This window comes from Amblyomma mixtum, chromosome 2 (assembly GCF_055824585.1).
Source record: "Amblyomma mixtum isolate Tamu chromosome 2, ASM5582458v1, whole genome shotgun sequence".
NCBI classification, from domain to species: domain Eukaryota; kingdom Metazoa; phylum Arthropoda; class Arachnida; order Ixodida; family Ixodidae; genus Amblyomma; species Amblyomma mixtum.
The window spans coordinates 49,531,741-49,552,741 of NC_143013.1; the positions used below are offsets into that span (position 1 = coordinate 49,531,741).

At 44.3% G+C, this 21,001-nt stretch overlaps 1 protein-coding gene across 1 annotated transcript; it reads right to left on the reverse strand.

Annotated features, from left to right (window-relative positions):
- Nucleotides 1-1,703: 1,703 nt before the first annotated feature.
- LOC149359289 (uncharacterized) lies at nucleotides 1,704-17,090 on the reverse strand. The gene is made up of 5 exons (XM_089571562.1): nucleotides 16,936-17,090; nucleotides 9,257-9,408; nucleotides 6,188-6,255; nucleotides 5,402-5,485; nucleotides 1,704-1,983 (listed from the first exon to the last, which is right to left on the reverse strand). The coding sequence occupies exons 1-5, from the start codon at nucleotides 17,050-17,052 to the stop codon at nucleotides 1,838-1,840; spliced, it is 567 nt and encodes a 188-aa protein (XP_089427688.1). The 5' UTR covers nucleotides 17,053-17,090; the 3' UTR covers nucleotides 1,704-1,837.
- Nucleotides 17,091-21,001: the final 3,911 nt, after the last annotated feature.

Here is a 21,001-nt window from a genome sequence, read left to right on the forward strand (position 1 = left end):
CCAACCGGAGGCGGCGAGTTGTCACATGACGTACAAGCGGGTAGAGCCCCATGAACCTCTTTTCGCCTTTTCTCACTTCCTTCGTCTTCTGGGCGTTTTCACTCTCTCTACACCTTCCTCCTTTAACCCTTCCTCGTCATTCTCATACAAAAGACACCAATGCCGCTAAGCCAGAAACGGGCGCTTAACAGGTGCTCTGTAGACCGTAGCCCATCTTGCCCTCCGCAATAGGTGTAAGCATGTCATTCATCACAGAAAGACGTAGTGCATTCTAGTGCGCCTCTTAGACGGTCGCTGCCGGATGTGGGTTTTGGAAAGGAAATTTGGATGGTGAATGCCACGTCGCTCATTCTCCGCTACTCTTTGAAGTCGGCTACCCTTTGAAGGCTACTCTTTGCCCGCTACTCTCTGAAGTAGGCTGCGCGGATGGTAACCCTGGATGCTTTCGCGGATGGAGGAGCCTCCTTCAGCGGTTGCTTTTCTCAGCTCAGCCGCGCACTAAGCTGCTTTCACGAATTCTTGTCCTTTACATGGCACCACGTTCAGCCCCTTCTGATTGTTGTGCTCGGCAGCGCGTCAGCGCCCATACCCGCTTTTGGGGTCTGACGTGCCATAATGCTTGCCCGCTGCTCATCAATATTATTGACTTGTTGTGCACTTATTAGCAACGTTGGCGCGTTCTCATTGGGCTACTTGAAGTTCGTGTTGGAGACACAGTCGAGTCTTTTTCTTTCCTGACTCTATCGGCGCAGCTATGCATAGTCGTGGCACCAGAGCTACTGCTGCCGCGCATTTCGCAGAACTAAGGAATGAAAGTTTTGGAACCCGACAGTCTAGAACGTGTAGCTCGAGAGATTGCGATTATGGCCATGTGCTCAATGAAGGCAGGGAAAAAAACGACAACCCTTGTATGGCGTAATTTGTTTCGGTCGGCGCTTGTTGGATTCCCGTTCGGTGTTAGTGTATCATAAGTTCTTTTTTTTTCTGCTCCCTGTCATTTCGGCCGAAAAGTTCAGGGTGTGTGCAGTTGGTTTCGCTTCATTTTTCGGGCATAGATTCTTCCTGGTTTCATAAGAAACCGGTCTCAGTTCCCCAATGATTGGAAGTAAAACATTTTGTGTCTAAAAAACAAAACATTTAGAGAGCTTGAAAGAGGTGTCAGCGGCTAGGTCATACAAAAGATGACCAGCCGACGAGCGAACTGCAGGGATGATGGCGACTGGCGATGTTGGCTGAGTACTCATGTGCCTTATGACCAAGAAGTACAAAGTGAGTAAACTGCCGGCATATATTGTTCTGGCCTGCAACCTACGAAATATAGTGTCACCGACGGACTACACTTACAAAAAATTCCCACTGCACAGCATGCCATACAAACCAAAGCTCTTGAAAGGAGGAATCAGTGTTACAGCACGATTAACCCTGATATACAACTTTCCCACTTCACTGTTTAGCTTCGTTGAAGGGCACTATGTTTTCTTGATTTTTACCACGACCGGTGAACATCCTTTTTATATTCCTTGTAATCACGAAGGTGTTTGTGAAGCTGTCATCAGAAAGTTCGCTTGACGATAACAACCCTAGGCGCTTATTGCCGCTGCCAATGTGAATGGTCTGAATTCGTTCACATTGCCACTGCAACTAGCATTACACATTCTGAGCAAACGCGCTTGGCAGTTGGACCAACTGAATTAGCAGCTAGCTTTCGTAGGCACACGTGTAATTTTATTTTATTTTCAGTGCACAGTAGTGGCCGAGAGATTCTTTGCTGCAGGCAAACGAAAAGGATGATTTGCAAACTAGCTGCGCCTCTATGCAGCAGCGGCAGACTCAACTACTAGTAGTCTTCTTCGTCGGTGTCGTCGTCCACACAGAGGTGTCTGTCGCGTACAGCCACCGCCTCACCGCAGATGTCGGCGAACTGCTCAAGGCAGTTTTCAGGCACGTCGTTCTCCTTCTCTTGCGACACGAAGAGGACACATTCTGTGAGAGAGAAACCAATAAGATGTGAAATGCAGGCGCAAAGTGCGAAAATAAAGAAAGAAATGCAATATTTTTCTGATAAATTGCCTGTTTTCATCACTAAAGCTTTTGCTTTAGTTTTCAGCAGTAATAAGATACACCACTTGCACTTAGCGCAGACCAGTCCTTACTTCACATAAGCCTCCACGATACTCGTGCTTCTTCCAAGGTTTCAAATGCTGGCTCCAGCTTTGTGTGAAATAACGACCTAATTTCTTTCCACGGTAAAGGGAGGGCAGGAATAGTGGTTCCTTGGCAATAATAACATAGTGAACAAGGGAGCCTCAGGGCCTTTAGCTAACGTTTCGATAAACGAACTTGTCTTAGTCCTGGCAAAGCGTTTGTAATTGGTGGAGTTTCAACCGGCCTTTACTCCGAGGAGGAAGTTCCGGTAAGGGATGTGGTTGTGAGGTGAGGCGGGTGGGGGTACTGAAAGCGTGAAGTTGAACTTGTTGCCCAGGTTGAACGGTTGCTAAAAGAGATTAACCGGTTGATCTGCAAACCTCTGATAATGATATACAGTAGCCGAGCAGAAAGGAATCCCGAGTGCAGGGAGAGTGGAGTGATAGCGAACATGAGCTTAAAAGACTGTGTCCGAATTACGGGAATCTGCGACTAAGTGGCATTCTGCATCTAAGCTAGGAGAGACTAAGCGACTGCGACTAAGTGACTAAGCTGGACTGAGCTGGTAAAACTTCCTTCCTTCCTTTCCCTCTTTCTGTGCCTACCTTTTTTATGATTAATTTAATTTTATTGTTCGCCACTCTTTTGCATAAGAAGAGTGGGTCGTCATTGAGCAAGAATCTGGGGGCTGGTCCCACCCTGTATCATGACGTTGAGACGTTGCTGCATCGTTTGCGACGCTAGCGGGTAGCAGTGACAGCCAACGCCAAGAAATCCTTGCTTCAGAGCGTTACGGGACGAGAAGAAATGCACAATCTCCCGTAGGTTAAAATGCTACCGAAGTGCGTGGAACGCCCGCCAGAAGAAGAGATCAGGATTAACATGAACACTGTTCGGAGCCGCATCAAGTCCCTTCTTTTCAGAACATTCGTAACATTTCTGACCATTCATAGACGCGTTCTTGACTATGCCGGTAGTTTCTTCTTCAATTTTAATTTCTTTTCATATCAGCTGAGAATGCTTTGACAGGAATGTGAAGAACAGCTGCAAGCTTTTTGGTCACGCTGGGCTAAAGACTACTTGAGTGAGCTCAGGAACTTTCTCACTAACCAAGCGAAGCAAATCGGCCTGCGGAAGTCTGGAAACGTGCTCTTTGGTGTCCAACAACGGCCAATGCAATTCTGCACCCTCACGGGAATTGAGGATTTCGAACGCAGACGCGACGGGAGTGTCCGATCTTGGTGGCCTAAGATGCCGCGAACGCCGGTTGTCGGTCGTCCCATTCATGTATTGCATCTGATGAAGGCTACCTAAAATCATCTTTTGGTCGAGAAGAATGTTGTAGCTTCTTTACGAATTATTGAATGAACGGACAGACGAAGAAGACACTGCCATCTTATTCCTCATCGGTCATGAACTGCTGCTCTCTACAATGCAGTCGCTCGGTCTTCCAGCTTTGCCCTGACGCTTCGTCGCCAATCTGCGACGTACACGCGAAAGTACAGGGTCCCGTAAGTCCATTGCAAATACCAAAACAGAGGCTACTGAGGTATACTGAAATAATTTTTGCCCCAATTCCTGTCCGTTCAGCCCACTTCTAAGCATCCGCAGAATAAAATCTTACGGGTTGAGTCTTCTCGCCTGACATCCTATTGTGTATTTGTCACTTCCTTGGGTGAAGACAATAATAGTTGTGAAGACCCAGCATACATATGTAGCACGTGAGCCTATTCTGCTGTCACACCTCGCTTACGTGGTTCCTGCATCTATAAAAACGCCAAAGAAAAGAAAATACTTGGCGCGTGTGAACACTAGAAAATTTCGAATACGAATCCAATAATGTTATCCGATTGCTCGAACAAACTAAGCATTGCATCTTCAAAATTATTCCAAAAGAATCGAACTTATTCTCAAATTTTTGGATAGTTTTCAAATAATGGCTCGAGGTTCGAATAAGGCCCACGTATTTTTCTTAGGCTAGTGTTCCACATCGACACCTAGCACCTTCCTTCCGCGAAGAGTATGACGGAGATGAAGGCTTCTGTGCCACAACGCGCCCATTTGTGTGGTGGCGTTCATAGTGCTTGCACATACATGGCCTCTAAGACTGTACGACGTGGCAGGACTCAGGCAAATTCAAGAAAACACTGCCTTAATGTCCGATCTCGGAGGCCATGGATCATGCGTATACGTGCCATCAGTCTCATTTCCTGTGGGGTGGTTCATGTTCCCTGACTACCTCACGGTTTTAGAATGGTTACAAGGATTCCTCCGGCCTGGTGCTCTGCTTCTCTGGGAAGAAATGTTTGGAAAAGATCTCTTTGGCCGAACCAAACAAATGATAATTTTTCTATGACTATAACTTGCTGCTCTTAGAGTTAATATAGTGACTTCGCATTGTGACCCATTAGTGAAAATTAGCGTTGCGTCTTTTAGCAGTGAAACATCCAACTTCATAACCTCTAAACTTATAGCACCATACAGAAGTGCCATAAGTGTTGTTCAATTGTTTCGCATGATTGCTTGTTTTGTACGAATGTTTGCACCAGTAGCGAATATTATGACTATTATTGGATTCGTATTTCATTCGGTCCTATCGCTATTCGATTGGCATTTGATTCAGTTTTTAGCTACACAATTCGTATTTGATTCGGAAGTAAATGTACACTCTTCGTAGTCGATTCCTTTTGGCAAAAGCCCCATTCGTACATCCCTAAAAATACTCATAACATAGGTAAATGGCGCGACATAGCCTAAAAACGATGTCACTAACACAAACCTACAGCGTCATAGAGATGCGGCGTGTAAAGTTGTTGGCTGTGGGACACTGCACACCCAACTAGTCGCACAAATAAAGCCTTGATGTTCGGTCGTTGACTTCTTTGAAGTCATTCCGAATGGCGCTAGCTGTTTGTCTTCAATTTTTCTTTTCACTAATTACGGCAGCTAATGAAACTTGAGTATGTCTTAGAGGCTTGTCATGCATTAATCATTCTGTCATACACTGGTATCAATTACCAAGACCGGTTGTAATGGTGCGCACCTATAGTGAATAATAGTTTCTCCTGTATAACATACGCGGGAAGCTCAGCAAAAACTAAGCAGAAAGTAAAAGGAGCGCTACCAGCAAGTAAGTTTGCCATCTCTTCTGTTCGATTACTGGGTGTAATATCTAACACGGCGTTTTTCCGGTCATTGCTGGATTCACTGTGTTGTGGTACGCAATGTTAAAAAAAACGGCATCAGTATCTCTTACCGTCTCCGAAGTGCGGAACTTCAACAATGGCACAGTCCTTGTTGTCGGTGTATCGAAAGGTCGCCACTTCCACGGTGTCTGAGTCTGCATTTGTCATTACCATGTAGTCATAAGCGAGCCAGAAACATTTTGACTGTACATCTCAATCAGCGCAATCTGCTATTAGCCACGCCTCAAAGCGATCATACGTAAACTACGAGCGCTAACACAATGTATTCGATAGGAACAGAAATGACTTATACTGCTGTCAGCTACAACGTCAATTATATGTAACTACCATTCTCTCCAGCGTGCTCCTCAAACATCCATCAAAGTATCATCAAATGTACGAAGAGTTACGCAATAGCATATAAACTCGGAAATGCTGAGCACAAGTTTATTTCCGATAGCCTATGCAGCGGAAGGACGACTGACCGTAAGATTTATGTTCCCAATTCCTGAGAGTCTCAGTAATTTCTCTTATTACGGGTCAGAAAGAAAGCGGCCCTTGAGAAACTCATAAATAATTCAGTTTTTTTTCGGTTCCCGCTAAGAAGGACGGATTTCAGTTTATTTTCAAGAATTAAGATATTTTATGAAGTATCGCGGCAAAGCTATTGACACAAAAATATTGTAGGGCATGATAGCGTTTACATATTTTCTCTGGTATTCGCAGCAGTTCCACGTCAAGGCCGCTTCATGCCTAAAACGTTTCCTGCGCAGAAAAAGTCATCTTGCGACGGGAGTATCCGCCACGCCCATTATTGCAGCAAAGGGAGTTGGACGTAGCAAATTTCTATTGCTTACCCTTGCCCACTGTGAAGTTGGTGCTATCTGGTGTGGCCCCCGCTGTATGGTGGAAAGCCACATGATATCTGCAATGATTTCAAAAAAGACGAGCTATCTTACATGACATTCTGTCTAGCTGTTCAATGGCTCTGACTGCTTGACCACACTAGGAAGAATAATTATTCAATTAAAAAATAATGAAAAGCCAAAAAACAATTTCTCTTTCCCATATGCTTCAAACTCCTTCAGCCTTAACCGCTAAGCTGGTCTTCCCCAGCCCCTTTATTCTTAGAGTAGCTTAGTGAGTTTTCCGCGAGTGGGCATATCGCAAACATATGATTGAGCATAATCATTGTTATGAACGGCCAGTGCGAAACGCGGACTTTAAAGCGTGTTTCAATACAAATGTCGTGTTCCGCTTTCTCGATCTATGTAAATGAAGTGATCAATGGCAATTACAATACTGTAGGAAAGATTTGCATAGATTTAGTGACACGTGAGCCATAATGTGCACTTCATTTCATGAATATATCTCGCAAAGTTGTTGAGTTGTAAACATCCTTTTTTTTTTCTTTTTAACGCACATGGTTTCTTAGCATGAGCACTCAAAGTTTAGCGAACACATATTCTTCGACTTGCACTATTTCAAGCTGATGTTGCGGAAGTCATGTTTCCAAGCTGCTGGTAAGATAAAACAGGTAAAGCTCCGTCCAGTGGAACAAGCTCATAAGCACAAAGAGGTGTAGAAGGTTTTAAATGATTAGGCAATGGGCGCTATTTAGCTTGAAGAAACGTATATAGACTTTTTGACCTGAAGTTGTGATGCCAAATTAAATAGAAGCAACAAAACTAGAGTGATACTTTATATTATTTTTGAGCGATACCTGAACATAGTACAAATAGGATAGTGGACGAGGGATCTCACAATCGACATCAAAATGTATTTCGCTCCAAACACTCAGCTGAAAGCCTGAGAGCCTCTGAGAACTACCAGGTTTTTACAGTGGCTCGCGCGAACGCCGTAGCTCATGCCGATTGATGGCGGAGTGATGACACTTGAATTTTTCCGAAAAAACAGTGAATATAATCACCCTGATAATTTTGGCATACTGCAGCGAAATAAATGTGGTTCTAGGATAAGAAAAAGTAACAATTCCATAAGCGAACCTACATAGTATCTAAGAAGCACTAACGCCGAAATTCGGCTTCCTTAAAAAGGTGAAAATTTTAACAAATGTGCATTGCCCAATGCAGATGCAGCACGGGACTGAGAAAAAAAAGAAACCAAACCAACAACTTCCTCTAAAAATGTGGATACCCGGAAACTTGTGAAGGAAATAAGTCGCCTTCTCAGCAAGCGCAATTCATGAATGGCTCACTGACTGCTTTATTTCTCTCGACATCTTGCAAGCCTCTGATATGAGGAATACCAAATTCCTTTGAGTGATTTTGCAGGATTTTTGTGACTCGTCTGTGATTCGGGCAGTCAGTAGTAAGTACAGCAAATTATGTTTTATTAGTGTGTGGCAGGAAATATAAACAACGCCCGTGTTCAAACATCATTGTGAAGAGAGTGAAATTGTCTTCCAGCAGCAATATCTGAAATTTGTCTCATGCACTAATTGACGTTTCCTTAATCATATCAAGGCACTCCTGCTTCGTGTTGAAGTCAGTGACGCGGAGTTTTACTGGCTGTTTTGCATCTCGGAGCGCATCCAACAAAACAAACAACACATTCAAAGAAGAGTGATAGCAAATTTTCACGAATTATTTAGGCTTAAAATAACAAAATATAATTCAGGCTTACGGTGCCTTAAAGGGACACTGAGGAGAGCTCTATTAATATTTTTTATAGCAAAATCCGATAGTTCGGCATTTCATGGCTTTGTTGCCACTTGGCCGGCAGCGAAAGATGCATTTATTTCTAAGAAATTTGGATTCGAAGTTGAAATAGTTTTTCCCGCCGCTCTTATTCAAACTTGGGATTTGCTATGACGACACAGAACTAAGTGACGTGAAACATGACATTCACATGACGTAACGCAGACTCCGTGATTTCTGGCGGCCAGCAGTGCGGCCCAGCAGCAGCCGAAAAGAAAGCTACCGCCGGTCGCACGTTGAAGTTATCTATCGGCTATTGCGGCCGTCACTTCGTTTACATTTGCACCGGCGTTTTGCCAGCGTTACAATGGATCCCGTTCTCGAAGTCGTCAACGAAGTTCTCGCAAATAGACGCCTTTAGCATACCGTGTACCTTGTTACCGTTAGCGGAATACCGGGAGCCCCCATACCGCTGAGAGCAAGCGCTGATTGGTCCCGGCGCTGCAGGAGCGCGCGTAGCTATCGGGTACGTGGCGCCATCTGGCGACGTCAAGGAGATTTGCGCATGCATTTGCTGCGCCTCAGTGATTCGTAGCTTCTCCTGTCCTAGTGTTGCCAGAACTATTGGTTCTAGCAACACTGTTTTGTTCTATGACGCCATGAAGCTTGTACTTGCGAGTTTGGCCTGTGGCGGCGATACCTGTATTTTGGTTCTTGCTCTTTTCTATGTTACAGGAGCTTTGTTGTCAGTATGAATGGCGTTTTTGTAATCAGGAGCTGGTATTCTGTCGATGCAAGTCAACTTCAATTTATCCTCAGTGTCCCTTTAAGTCCGGCCATTCGAATTAAGGAGCTTCTGCCATTTAAAATTCCGCCATAGTATTCGTGGTCTAAAGGGAGCCTCAGTAGGCTTCGTAACAGGCGCTCCTAAAGCTAACGTGTGACCTTCGTGACGAATTTTTAGAGGAAATTAAGGGACTTGACCATCGTGAAGTACTTTCCTTATTTCTAAATGCGGGGGCGCACGACTCTGCTTTGCAGCATATGGCGACTGAGAAGGCCGATCAACACAGTTAGGTACGGATTATGAAGACTTGCAATCAGAAAACTGTGCCACATATTGCTAATGATCTAGGAAACTCGGTGTAGATTGTTTTCTTCTTCAAGAAATTGTGAAAGAATTAATACTTCATGCACTTCGGCGCTAATGTTGGCTGCGATTTCGTTTCCCTGTAACGTTTAATTTAACAGGATACCATGATTTACCTTGTATTTCCTTCTCCGCCGTTCAACGACCATACGTAGGTGACTGTCTTCGCCTCAGGATCAAAATCTTTACGTTTAGCGGTCAAGCAATCCAGGATGTTGTCGTTGTCTATGTCCGTGATGGCGACACCGTAGGGAAAGTTCGCAAAGATCTGCAAGAGAGTTCAATTTTATCAACTCAACCAGAAACAGAGGAATCAGTGTTTCCTTATCTGATTGTGTAAAACAAGAACTCCTTTTTTTTTTTATAGGACCAATATTTTCCAATGACTTTTCGCGGTGTCCCTTGGCCGGTGTCGCGTAAATCTTTAACAACGGTGAAGCAATGTCATGAAAATAAGAATGAGTGCCCTACACAGGAGCGTTTATATGGCAGCGATGTAATTCTACTTTTCTCGATTTTTCGAGAGGAAGAATGAATTTTGAGAATGAAAGGCACGACCAGTTCTATACTCGCTTCATCGATGCTTTGGCACTTTCCATCAAAAGCAGGTATCGAGTCGACTTCACTTCTGTAGCATTCATGTAAACGCGACTTATTTAAGAATGTTCCCTTGGTCTCGGGCGAGGATAGGTGGTCTTCGGGGACTTTACAGTGCGCGGTGCTATGCGGTCACTGCACAAAGAGGGTCATAGCACAATAGAGGGTCACTGCACAAAAACCTCAGGCCTGTAACCACCGCCACGCTATGTCGCAGACTAAATACATCTCCCGTGCTTTCTGTGTGCTGAAGCCTACGCGCCATATATCAACGTGCATAAAACTTATGAGGCGACCATTTCCTAATGACTTTCTTTTCTTTGGCTGAATAGTGCTTAATGCGTCAAAATATAGTGATGTGTTTAAATGTACTTTTTTTTAAATTCAAGACAAGACCTGAATTCCTTCTAATGATTTTTTCTCTCAATGGCGTACCTCTAAAATTTAACTTGCTTTGGAATAATTACAAGCTAGCCTTACAAAATAACGCTGAGATCTCTGTAGTACCAGGTGTGTTATTTTCAAGATGTCTTACCGCCAATGTTTTAATCTTTCATCCTGCTAGAAAATTAAAGCTCCTGCTGTTTTTTTTTTCAGGAATAAAATAATCTTTCTCCGAGATTCTCTCTCATGGCCACTGCTGTTTTGCGCCTAACGTGTCCTCGTGTTCATATAGTTTTACCTTGTCAGCGCACCTTGCCTGAACTGAGTGCAAATATAGTTGAGAATGCAAAGACCGGTCGGACAAAAGGTCGCAGACATTTCTGAATTTTTCTTCTCTGCTTGTCCTCTGAATATTTTTTAGTAAATAAGCATTGATGGCAACTAAACAAAGTAATATAAAGCAAAAAAAATTGTGTACGCTTTATCATGACTGAGTTTAAGGTCATTATATGAAGCATTTAACATAAAAGCCCTTACTATAAACGCTTTGGGCCTAAAGGTCTTTATCCTGAAGGCGTTTATCTTGAAGGCCTTAAGCCAGGTGTACAGAGCAAATGAGCTCATCTGCCGCAGTATGCCGATATCGCAAAATGCGCCTAGCAGCACTCCCGCACTAAAAACGGGCAAAGGTAATAAGCCCATATAAGCGTATTTAGTTCTAACCAGCTCCCCAAACATTGCATTCCTGATATGTACACCCGGCCAAATCTTTAACTGGCCTGATCTTTGCATTGCTTATTGCACCTTGTAAAAGGCTTCTCTTCACTGTACCGCTGGCATACTCGCTGTACTTCGGTGTACCGCTGGCATACTTTTTTATATTATTCTTGAATGGAGTAATGGCCTGATTAAATCAAAATTATTAGTAATCTTCATCGTCTGCGGCTACGAAGAGGCAAACAAGGGGGATACATGGCAAAGGTTCTAGTGGCGCCATCGCGCTTACTCTGGGTAAATGACTTGTCTAGCATGGGAAGAGAGGTTTGGTTTGGTTTGGTTTATTAGGGTTTAACGTCCCAAAGCGACTCAGGCTATGAGGGACGCCGTAGTGAAGGGCTCCGGAAATTTCGACCACCTGGGGTTCTTTAATGTACACTGACATCGCACAGTACACGGGCCTCTAGAATTTCGCCTCCATCGAAATTTGACCGCCGCGGCCGGGATCGAACCCGCGTCTTCCGGGTCAGCAGCCGAGAGCCATAACCACTGAGCCACCGCGGTGGGTCATGGGAAGAGAGGTAGTTTACCCAGAGGAAGAAGCGAGATGAACGAGAACGATTGCTGCGTGTGCCGCTTGTTTTGGCTTTTCGTAGCTGCTCACAATGTGCATTTATAACAGTTTACTCCAAACAGCAAGTACTCAGCTCAAGCTTAATATTAAAAAAATGGACCACAAAATGCCACCACACGTGTCTAATTACAGCATGAATATCCAGCGGTCTAGCCGAGAGGAACCTTTTACTAGGTGCAATTAAGGATGCAAAAATCACGCCAGTTAAAGATTTGGCCGGGTGTACTGTGTGTAATGTGATGTAGTGCGCAAACTCCCAGACGCAGTCTATAACAACGCTTCTAGCCAAGCATAACGATACATGCATTCATAGCGATGTGAAATAAAAAGATACATAAAGAACCACAGGTGCTGTTGAGTGTGCAGGTAATGAGTGTGAACTGCCGCAGCTTCTACGCTCTAAGCAAGAATCAGCCCAAATGGAAGTTTAACTGATTCGAGTCAGCCGTTAAACTTCCTGTGTAGGAACATGCGCACCGTCACTATGAGGCAAGGATGGGGTAAAGAACCTATTTTAGTTGCTTCATTGAATATTAGGGAGTAAAGGAGGATTACTCTGTTTTTAAGTCCCATTTCGAAATGGAGCTTCTTCACCTGAACGCTCTCCGAGACCCCAGTGGAGAAAAAGAAACAGTTTGAGCTGTCTCTTTCACCTCGTAGCATCTAGCCTGCTTCTGCTGAGTCATGTGATAATGACGGTTGGTGACACCCTCTCCGTTACCATCATCGCTGGCTCCGTGGTCACATATATTGCACCATGGTTGCCTCCGGCGGTTACAAGATATCGGACTCTGCTGCATTTTAAGCTGCAGTAAGCTACATTAAACAGCTCTCTGAAGCCACCATCGCTCTACCACAATACCTTATGTTGCTATATTCGTGCTGCCGCCCCACTTGAGCCTGCGGTTTGGCCTCATTCTGCCAGTTTTTTTTCGGTCTGGTTCATGCGGTGCTTTGCAGTGGACTGTCCTGTAATGCAGCTACATGGAAAAAAATTTAACTCCTGTGGATTGCATACAGCTTTTGAGGCGGCATGCATTTTTTTCTCACTCTTACAGGAACGAAGCTTTATAAGCATAAAGTTTGCAATGAACTGTCATGGCAGGCTGTCTCTGGTAGTGTTCCCAATTTCAACTTATTCCTCTCTTGTTATTTGTAGCCTACAAAAGAGTGCATGGCACTAAAAGTCACTATGAAACCCCTTTTCAGCTACGAACTATTGATTGGCAAGTTATACGCTTTATGTACGCTAACAGGCAACCGAAGAAGCTGACAAAACACTAGCAGGCGTCCCTCATAGCCTGAGTCGCTTTGGGGCGTTAAACTCCCATGAAACATAAAAACACTACCAGATGACAAGTACATGGTTTCTGTAGCCTGAGCCTAAGCGGCTGCCTGGCTTACAGACTGCGAAAAGAACACGCCACGCAGGGTACATAAACGAACGTAGTTGCGCAAGCTATGTCTAGGACTGCCCGTGCAACTCCCTGTATGCTTTCCCCGCTGGCACTGCTCTGATGATCGGCCTGAATTAGAATAGGAAACAAGACGCCATTGTGTGTTTCATTTCTTCTCTGCGTAATAAACATTTCAATAGAGGAGTAAATAAATGACTACGTGCATGGGAAGTAAACGAAACTTTCTTGTAGCTGTGCGTTTTACGACAAGCTATTTTCCATCCTATTTTTTTGCTCACAGTGCAGGAACGCCTCTTCGGCTGTCACTGCGATCCCGAGCTGAACTCGGTTCACTGCGTATGAGTAAGTTTAGTGTTCACCAGCTCTTCTAGGGCGCTATGAGTCGCGGGCATCAAAGCCTGGCAATGTTTGCAACTCAACACTCTACGAAGCTTCTGACACCCATGCCTACACTTTTCCTGCGCCTATATTCATTGAGGTTCTGTAGGAAAACACCGGTGAACCTTCTGTATGTCTACGCAGTATGCATCGTCCCACACTTCACTTTATCTCGATTGAAATTTCTGCAGTTGTCGTTGCATGAGAAATTTAGGTGCTGTCTCGGCTCACCATCATCACCCTAAGCATGACAATGCCCACTAAGGGCAAAGGCCTTTTCCATATCTCTCCAATTAATTCTGTCCTGCGGCAGCTGCGGCCCCCGTATCCCCGTAAACTTACTCTCATCTGCCCACCTAACTATATCCCATGTGTGGCCTGTCTATAGCATCTGCATACGGTGCACATTTTCAATACTTTCAGTACGGGTTTACTATAACAAATCTCAGAAATACTTTCTTTACTTCTTGCTCGTGTTTGTAATCAAGATGTTCTTCTTTTGATCTTACCTGTGAACAATGCCAGGCTCTGTGCGCCCGATAAGATCCCCAGCTATTAGCTTTTATTGCGAAAGCACTCATACGCTCACCAACACCGACCATGAATCTCGCCTCGATCTTGATTGTGCCGTTTCGTAGCAGCAACATTGGCTTGTTAAGTTAATAGGCAATGATATCAATATCCACGACTAGGTATCGAATAAATGAATAAGTGAGTCGTATACGTGAATAAATTAGTTTTGTTCAAAACCTATCCATCTTGACTACTCTCGCGATGTGCACTGCAGGTCGCCGTCTTCATCAACTTACATCTGCAGCTCGAAGACATCAGATCAGCTTAACCTTGATCGGAGCTTAACCTGAGCCTGACATCATCGCCAAATATGCCAACGACTCATTCAACCAAACCATTAGCCAGCCTAGCCAAACACAAGTTTTCGCATGTCTGCTCGGTTTAACTACGTGAAAGCGCTGCCCATTTCAATACGTTACGTTGTTTCGACCAGCTCACAGCTATTTATCTGAAATCTCTCTCCACCGACTCAACTACTACGTCATGTAGCTACGAAATAACCACTCCCAAAACAAATCCTCTCAAATGCAGACACTGCGAACTTTATATCTATTCTCCCCAATGCCTATTCATGTAAGTTGTAAGAACATGTGATCTTAAAGTATATCACAGTTTTCCTCGAGTCTTACAATACGCTGAGCAGCTTCCAGCATGCCTTTTGAATGTATTCACCACGCTGACACCATTTAACTGAATGGTCTCATGACACATCGGCAAAGTAGTTGACTGCATATTTATAAACATAAAGCAATTTGGTCTGCCCCTCATTGCAAACTATTGCATGAGCCTCACTCAACTGAAAAATGCTAACTTCCTTAACTGGATAGCTAGTTTTCTTTCCTAACACCGACAATCTGTGTGTTTAAATCCCACTAGATCGGTCACTGTTATAACTTCAGATATCACAAGGTTTTCTTCTGGGTTTATTTGGGTCCATGTTATACAACAATTGTTTAAGCCTTCGTGTATTAACAAATGGCTGTACGTTGTAAACTGTGGGTTTTAGTATAGGTTTAAATCACCTTTCAATCATCATCACCATAATAGATCTTTCTCAAACCTCCACACAGAGTGGGCAAATGGGTAATGAACATTGAGTATCCTAAGCTTTCAATTGACTCTGCAGGCGCATGTCTAATTTCTTGTTCAATAGTGGTTAAGAGATAATTCCCCTAATATTGTTCTGGAACACAGATATCTCGGCCTTCGGTCTGCGCAAGATATATCGCGGTCTAATTCTATCGGTGTAATTTGAAACCACCTACCCTCAATGCTGATACACCTGTGGCGCATTTTCTTTATAGCTCCACTAAATTTCAACTTCCATACACACTGAATCCTGGTCCACCCCTTCCTATAATTTGGCTGTGCCGTTTCGAATAGGCATACGTTTATTGACGCAAACAGATAACAACCGGTTATAAGTGGCTGTTCATTTTATCGTTCACCCATATGAGCGCGATTTTTCTCACTCCTCCTATGTCTTATCTGAGGCTCACTACACTTTCCTCATGTTGTCACCCTTATTGTAGACGTCAACTAATACCTTGTAAACTGTTTAAAAGTTTCTCGCAAGGATATGAAATGTGCGGAAAACAGGAGCGTGGAACTGAGGCGAAAAGCGCTGTACTCTCGTTCGCCACCTTTCTAAATTGCGAAATTTCATCTACGTGAGACGGCGTTTAGGTTACTTTGGACTTATTGTTACCAGCCAAATCCCTATTTAAGTGCTAGTATATGAAGGGCAGTACTAAAAGTTATGTTCACAAACGGACTGGTCGAAACAAAGAGCAGACACGGACGATGCTCAAATTTGACACAGACCTGTGCTGACACGCCTTTACTCCGTAGAACAAAAGTGTGCATGCCCATAAACATCTTCACAAAGTGAGCACGAAACGATGGAAAGTAAAAGCGATGAGTGGACACATTTCAACAGTGATAGTTCAATAACAGGCAAACACTTGCAGGCAGCGTCGTCAATAAAAAACATCCTGAGCCGATAACAGGTACTTTGCCACTGAAAAGTAACAACGGCCGAAACATCGTTCTGAGGGCTACATTTCCCTTTAAATTATCGCTAAAGAGAGCCGGTCATCCAAGGTTCGTATCAAACACCGAATTGCATAATTACATGGCGTGTTCCACGCCGCATGGCTTTTCGTTCGTACGTGGCCCCAAAGGCCAGTGTCTCCCCGGCTAGGTTCCTAAGAAGCGCTGCAGTGCCCTATTCAAAATGCCGGGAAATATCACTCTGTCTGAGCTAATCACTAGCGGTGGCTCAAGCACGGAAAAGCACTCACGGCTCACCACATACAACAATCGATACGCACCTCTCAGGCTTGCCGAAAAGCTCTGCAGCTCCTTTAGCAAGGGTGTGTGAAAAAGTATTACAAATCCTGGCAGTTTTACGTCATCTTGAGATCGCGAGTTGAATTTCAGTTGCCGACCGTTTTTTAAAAGTTCAAGATATAATATTTTTGGTTCCATGAACGGACTGAATTATACTTGGCGTAGTTTCGAACTTTTCTCTATGGACTAAAAAATCTCCAAATGGTCAAAATTTTGAACGTTTTCAAGCGCAGAGAAATTTCAGAACACGCTATGCTATAAAATGTTACCAATTTGCTTTGCTTGTACCATTAAAAACATTATAGGTGCCCAAGAATGCTTTATCGCGAGCTCAAATGCACATGAATGCGCCCACTTTTCTGCCTGGCACCAGGGAACACGCTCGTGCTTAATCTCGCTTTTTTGACAGCTCCAGCAGAGCAGAAAAACGTTTCAGTTGTGGCCTTACTCCGTAGTGAGAACCGATTATAATTGCGAATCAGAATGTGCTCTTCACGCCGGAAACGCTTCTGCGCTGTATACCGCTCCTGAGATTTAGTCGTCAGTAGACTAAAGAAATCTACGATTGCCAGGCTTCGAGCGAAAATAACCACATAAAAGGCATTTCTGAAAAGATTCTACCTAACACGTAGTGCACTACTCTCAGCATTTAAATATGCAAAGAACGAACATTAAGCGCGCTGGCCCGAAAAAAGTTTAGTGCCAAAAGCAGGGATATTTTTCGCTATTCCTTCTTTCTTACTTCAAAGGCGTCCGGGACATCACGCTCCAATACATTTGGTCCTCTCGCTGCTTTGGTGGTCGCTACCAGGAGGAAGATAGCCAGGAAGGCCAGAACGAGTCCTGAAGAGGTGTTCATGCTGGCGATTGTTTCAGAGGAGGGACTTGAGTACAGACATTTTATACTCTAGAATGGGAAACTAATTTCAAAAGCTCGAAGCTTTAAGCTCATGAATTCATCACTAGCTTAGCTGTTTCGTGTAAAAACAGATTAACTTGTCGCATTATTTGAGTGACGTGTTTGGAACTCAGAATGTACTTTGCATGTGTATGCACTGTGCATTAAAAGAGCAATGGCGATAAATCGAAATATCTTGCTTTTTTATTTCGAAATAAGTTGTTATAACGCCGTTTTCAAGGTTCAGTTTTAATCACTTTCATGTATAAGCTAATGACCCTGTCGCTCTCCTTGAGTGATGTGTTTGCGAGTTAAATGCTCGGTCGCGCACCTATTCATTGGGCCCCAAAAACGTGATGGTCAAATGTCACTATATTTAATTTGATAATTGCGAAGTAAGCCGTGAGAAAACACCTTTCGAGAAATCTGAACGAGTTTTTCATGTACTTCCCATAACTCATATGTGCCACGAGTGAACTGCAGGCAATTATAAGCATGCAATCAAGTACAGTATCCATGGCCAGGTCCGTCATTTGTCACAGGTACTGTAACATGAGTCCTTGGTGCTGGTGCTCCGGTCGGTAGTCTCCTTTTTTCCAGTTCAATCAGCAGAGGGCGAACTTATACGGACCGGGCCCATCATAGTACCAATTACACGCCTTTACCCTCCCCCTCATCCATCGCTCACTGTGCCGGAGTCTCGCCTTCTTCGGCACATCCAAATGAATGCAGTTATCACCCTGTCTCGCCTCTTTCTCTATCGCTATCGATCAGACCCTTCCTGTCCCAACTTCCCCTGTATCTATGCGGACCTGGCCCATTGCCTCTTCTACTGCCCGGCTGCCCAGCAGTCGGGTTACTACCCCCCACCTTCTTTATCCATCACCACCTGGCTCGACTGGCTTGGCGCTGAAGGGGAGGAAGAACAGCGACTTCTGGTCGCCCAGGCGGTCGACATGCTCGGCCTGTAAATTATGGCCAAATAAAGGTCTTGTACCACTACTACTATATCAGATAAGCTGATGTAACAATTATTTTTCATATCAGTGATCACTGATAAAATAAGCCGCTGACCAGCGTGAGCAGTTTCTAGGGGGAAATTGGGCAAGAGAGCAGCGGGAAAAAATGTCAGTGTTTTAACGTAGTCAAACCGAATAAGTAGACATGCGGAAGCATGCAATGAGCCGGATTGGTACAGGGCTTTGCTTCGCTGGGCCATCGGCACGTATGGTGATATTACATACAGGTTAAGCTATAATTGAAGTTAATCTGATCTGATCTGCTCGCGCTGCAGATACAAGTTGATTAAGGGAAGGCTGCGCAACGCACAGCGCGAGAGTGTGTTGCAGTTTTAACACGACGCATGATTGGACACGGCGATAGCATACTGCTCTCGTGCAGCGGCCAGCAAAGCTTATCTGTTCGCGCCACCGCGGGTTCGATTCCCAATCGAGGCTTTATTTATTTATTTAAGGCAAAGGTCAAGACTTCAGCGATTATCGGACTTTCGCAGCTTTGGCCCTGAAGTAGAGCTTTCGCTATGAAACTTAGAGAAGACACTAAAGGTCCGCCTAAAGAGTATGATGCCATATGATGGTTATCCTCACATGTCCGGAATTGGTCTCTCTCAACTTTACATTCATAGGGTGCTGTTAAGCGATCCGCTACTTCCCTGCGATGGCACGCGCGTCCGCCGATGGAACTCGTGCGACCAAAGTTGCTCTTGGCATGCAGCCTTTCGCTGCTAATCATTAATATGAGCGCTGTGTGCAGTTTTCTTACAATCCGGGGCAGGTTGCGATGACGTCACAACGTTACGCGACCTAGGTGGCTCAACTGCCTCCTAGATTCCCTTTCTGAGAATTTGTCGTAAATATTTCACTCTTGGACAATGGCGTCGCCCATTCAGCGACAAGGGGCCGTTAGTACCATTGTGTTAAAACCCCAAGTTGCGACCGACTTGCTACGTCAGTGAGAAGGCGAAGTGCGTAGGGCAGACTTGGCAATGAGTGCCAGCTATTGGTCAGTGGACTGTGCTGGCGGAATGTGGTCATGATAATTAATGGCAAGCTGTCTGTCAGCAGAGTACCTGCAGCACCGAGATAGCAACGTACTAAATGTGGTCACGTGATTGGTAGCCTTTGTTATCTGGGCTGGAGAGCCAGGCGACGTGCTCTTGTGCTTCACCGGCTCAGCAAGATCATTTGAGAGGCCTGTTAGATTCAATCATCGAAGGCCCTCATGTGATTAAAATTTCAGTTTTCTTAAATTGAAACATACTATTTCAAAGAACCAATGCTGGCTCAGCATATATCGAAAGTTTGGATTAAGGCAATGGGAATTAGCGGGATTCTATTGCATTTTATTCTCAGCATTTGAGAAACCGTGATTTCTACTATCAAAAGTTGACGTACAGATAATATTGGGCTTCATTCTGGCACAGCACAATTCTCCAAAGACGGTGTTTGTCCTAACACAGATACCATTTACTTTAAAGTACTGGAGGGAAGTAGCCCGGAAAAATTATTTTATATAATCAGTTCAGGAAAGCGAATGCTCTCCAAATTGCAGTTACTCCAAAACTACTCTTTCTTTGTTTTCTAACTCGCTCTTTTATCCCTTCAATATCGACGGAGTGGAGATGTCCATCAATAGCGCGCATAAAGACGGCGTCATTCCTCATAAGCATGGTCATCATCATCGTCGTCATCATAATCATCCTGACGGCACCCACTGCAGGGCAAAGGCATCTCCCATGTTTCTCCAATTAACCATGTCCTTTGCAATATGAGCGTTGTGCTTAAATTCTCTCAGTCTTCCAACTTCACGCCTCTCCAACTCTCTGATCCCTTCAGTTGTCAGTGAACACGCACGACCGCTAGGCGTAATCGCGAATAAAATTTATTGGCATCAAAAACGTATTCCAGTTGTCCTATAGCTCACCTATGGACATGCGCGGCGATAGTAATAGAGCGGTTCAGGTCACCGGTTATTTTTGTTGAGTCTCGTTCGAAGCCCAGTCCATTTTGTCTTGACTCGATTCATTTTCTTTGGGCCTTGGTAGTGGAATAGAGTAATCGCAAGAAAATGTGTTGGGGTAGAAAAAGGACGCCCAGACATAATGTTTACCCTATGTGCACCACCAGTGAAAAATGTTTGCCTTATGCAGCGCTGAAAGCGTCTCATTTTCAAGGATAGTGTTTCTTGACTGCAGTCAGGCGAGAAAGTCCCAGGTTTGATATCTTCTTTATAGCAGGTACTCTCGATAAATTGCAGTGTTTCCTTTTTTTATAGCTCGGTGTTTCAGGACAATACTTTTGGGAGGTACAAAAAAAGTGGTGCCTGGGCAAAGGTTGCACGGTGCACTGAAAAAAAAAAACGAAAAAGGCCGGACAAAATTTACCTGATATTTTCAAAACAAGTTTATTTTCTTGAAAAGCAGCTTAATCTGGCATTCCCTTGAAACGTGAATGAGCAGAGCTGGTTTCAGGTAACATTTGGTGGCGAGTCATCAATATCGCTCTTCCAGGAGGCCGAAACAGGCTATTGTGTGTTAACTTCACTCTTCTCGGATCGTCGGCGCTCCGTTAGGCCTCTGTTCACAATGCAACTTTCGTGCTCTTAGAAACCTTCCCTTAATCTTAGAGAAAAGCTACATACAAGATCACGGCATTTCAAAAAACGCCCTGATCACCGATAAAAGCTGGAGTTCAATCACGCTACCAAGTGCCTTCGTCCCTTTCTGAAACCAAGAACATGTTTCGCTTCGTCTAGATTTTCTGTGCAACCACTGGAAACCTGGAGATATCTCATTTTCTAAAACTTTACGAGTTTTCTTTCAGGGCACGCTTAAGCGGGCAATATTATTCACTTCGTCTCTGCTCGTACTTCATTATTACTGTGTATAGGT

Excerpts from the sequence above, each read along its gene's own strand:
- LOC149359289 (XM_089571562.1), bottom strand. The coding sequence starts at position 17,052 with ATGAACACCTCTTCAGGACTCGTTCTGGCCTTCCTGGCTATCTTCCTC. Across the intron at positions 9,409-16,935 it reads ATGTCCCGGACGCCTTTGAA|ATCTTTGCGAACTTTCCCTA; the intron begins GTAAGAAAGAAG and ends ACTCTCTTGCAG. Across the intron at positions 6,256-9,256 it reads GGCGGAGAAGGAAATACAAG|ATATCATGTGGCTTTCCACC; the intron begins GTAAATCATGGT and ends AAATCATTGCAG.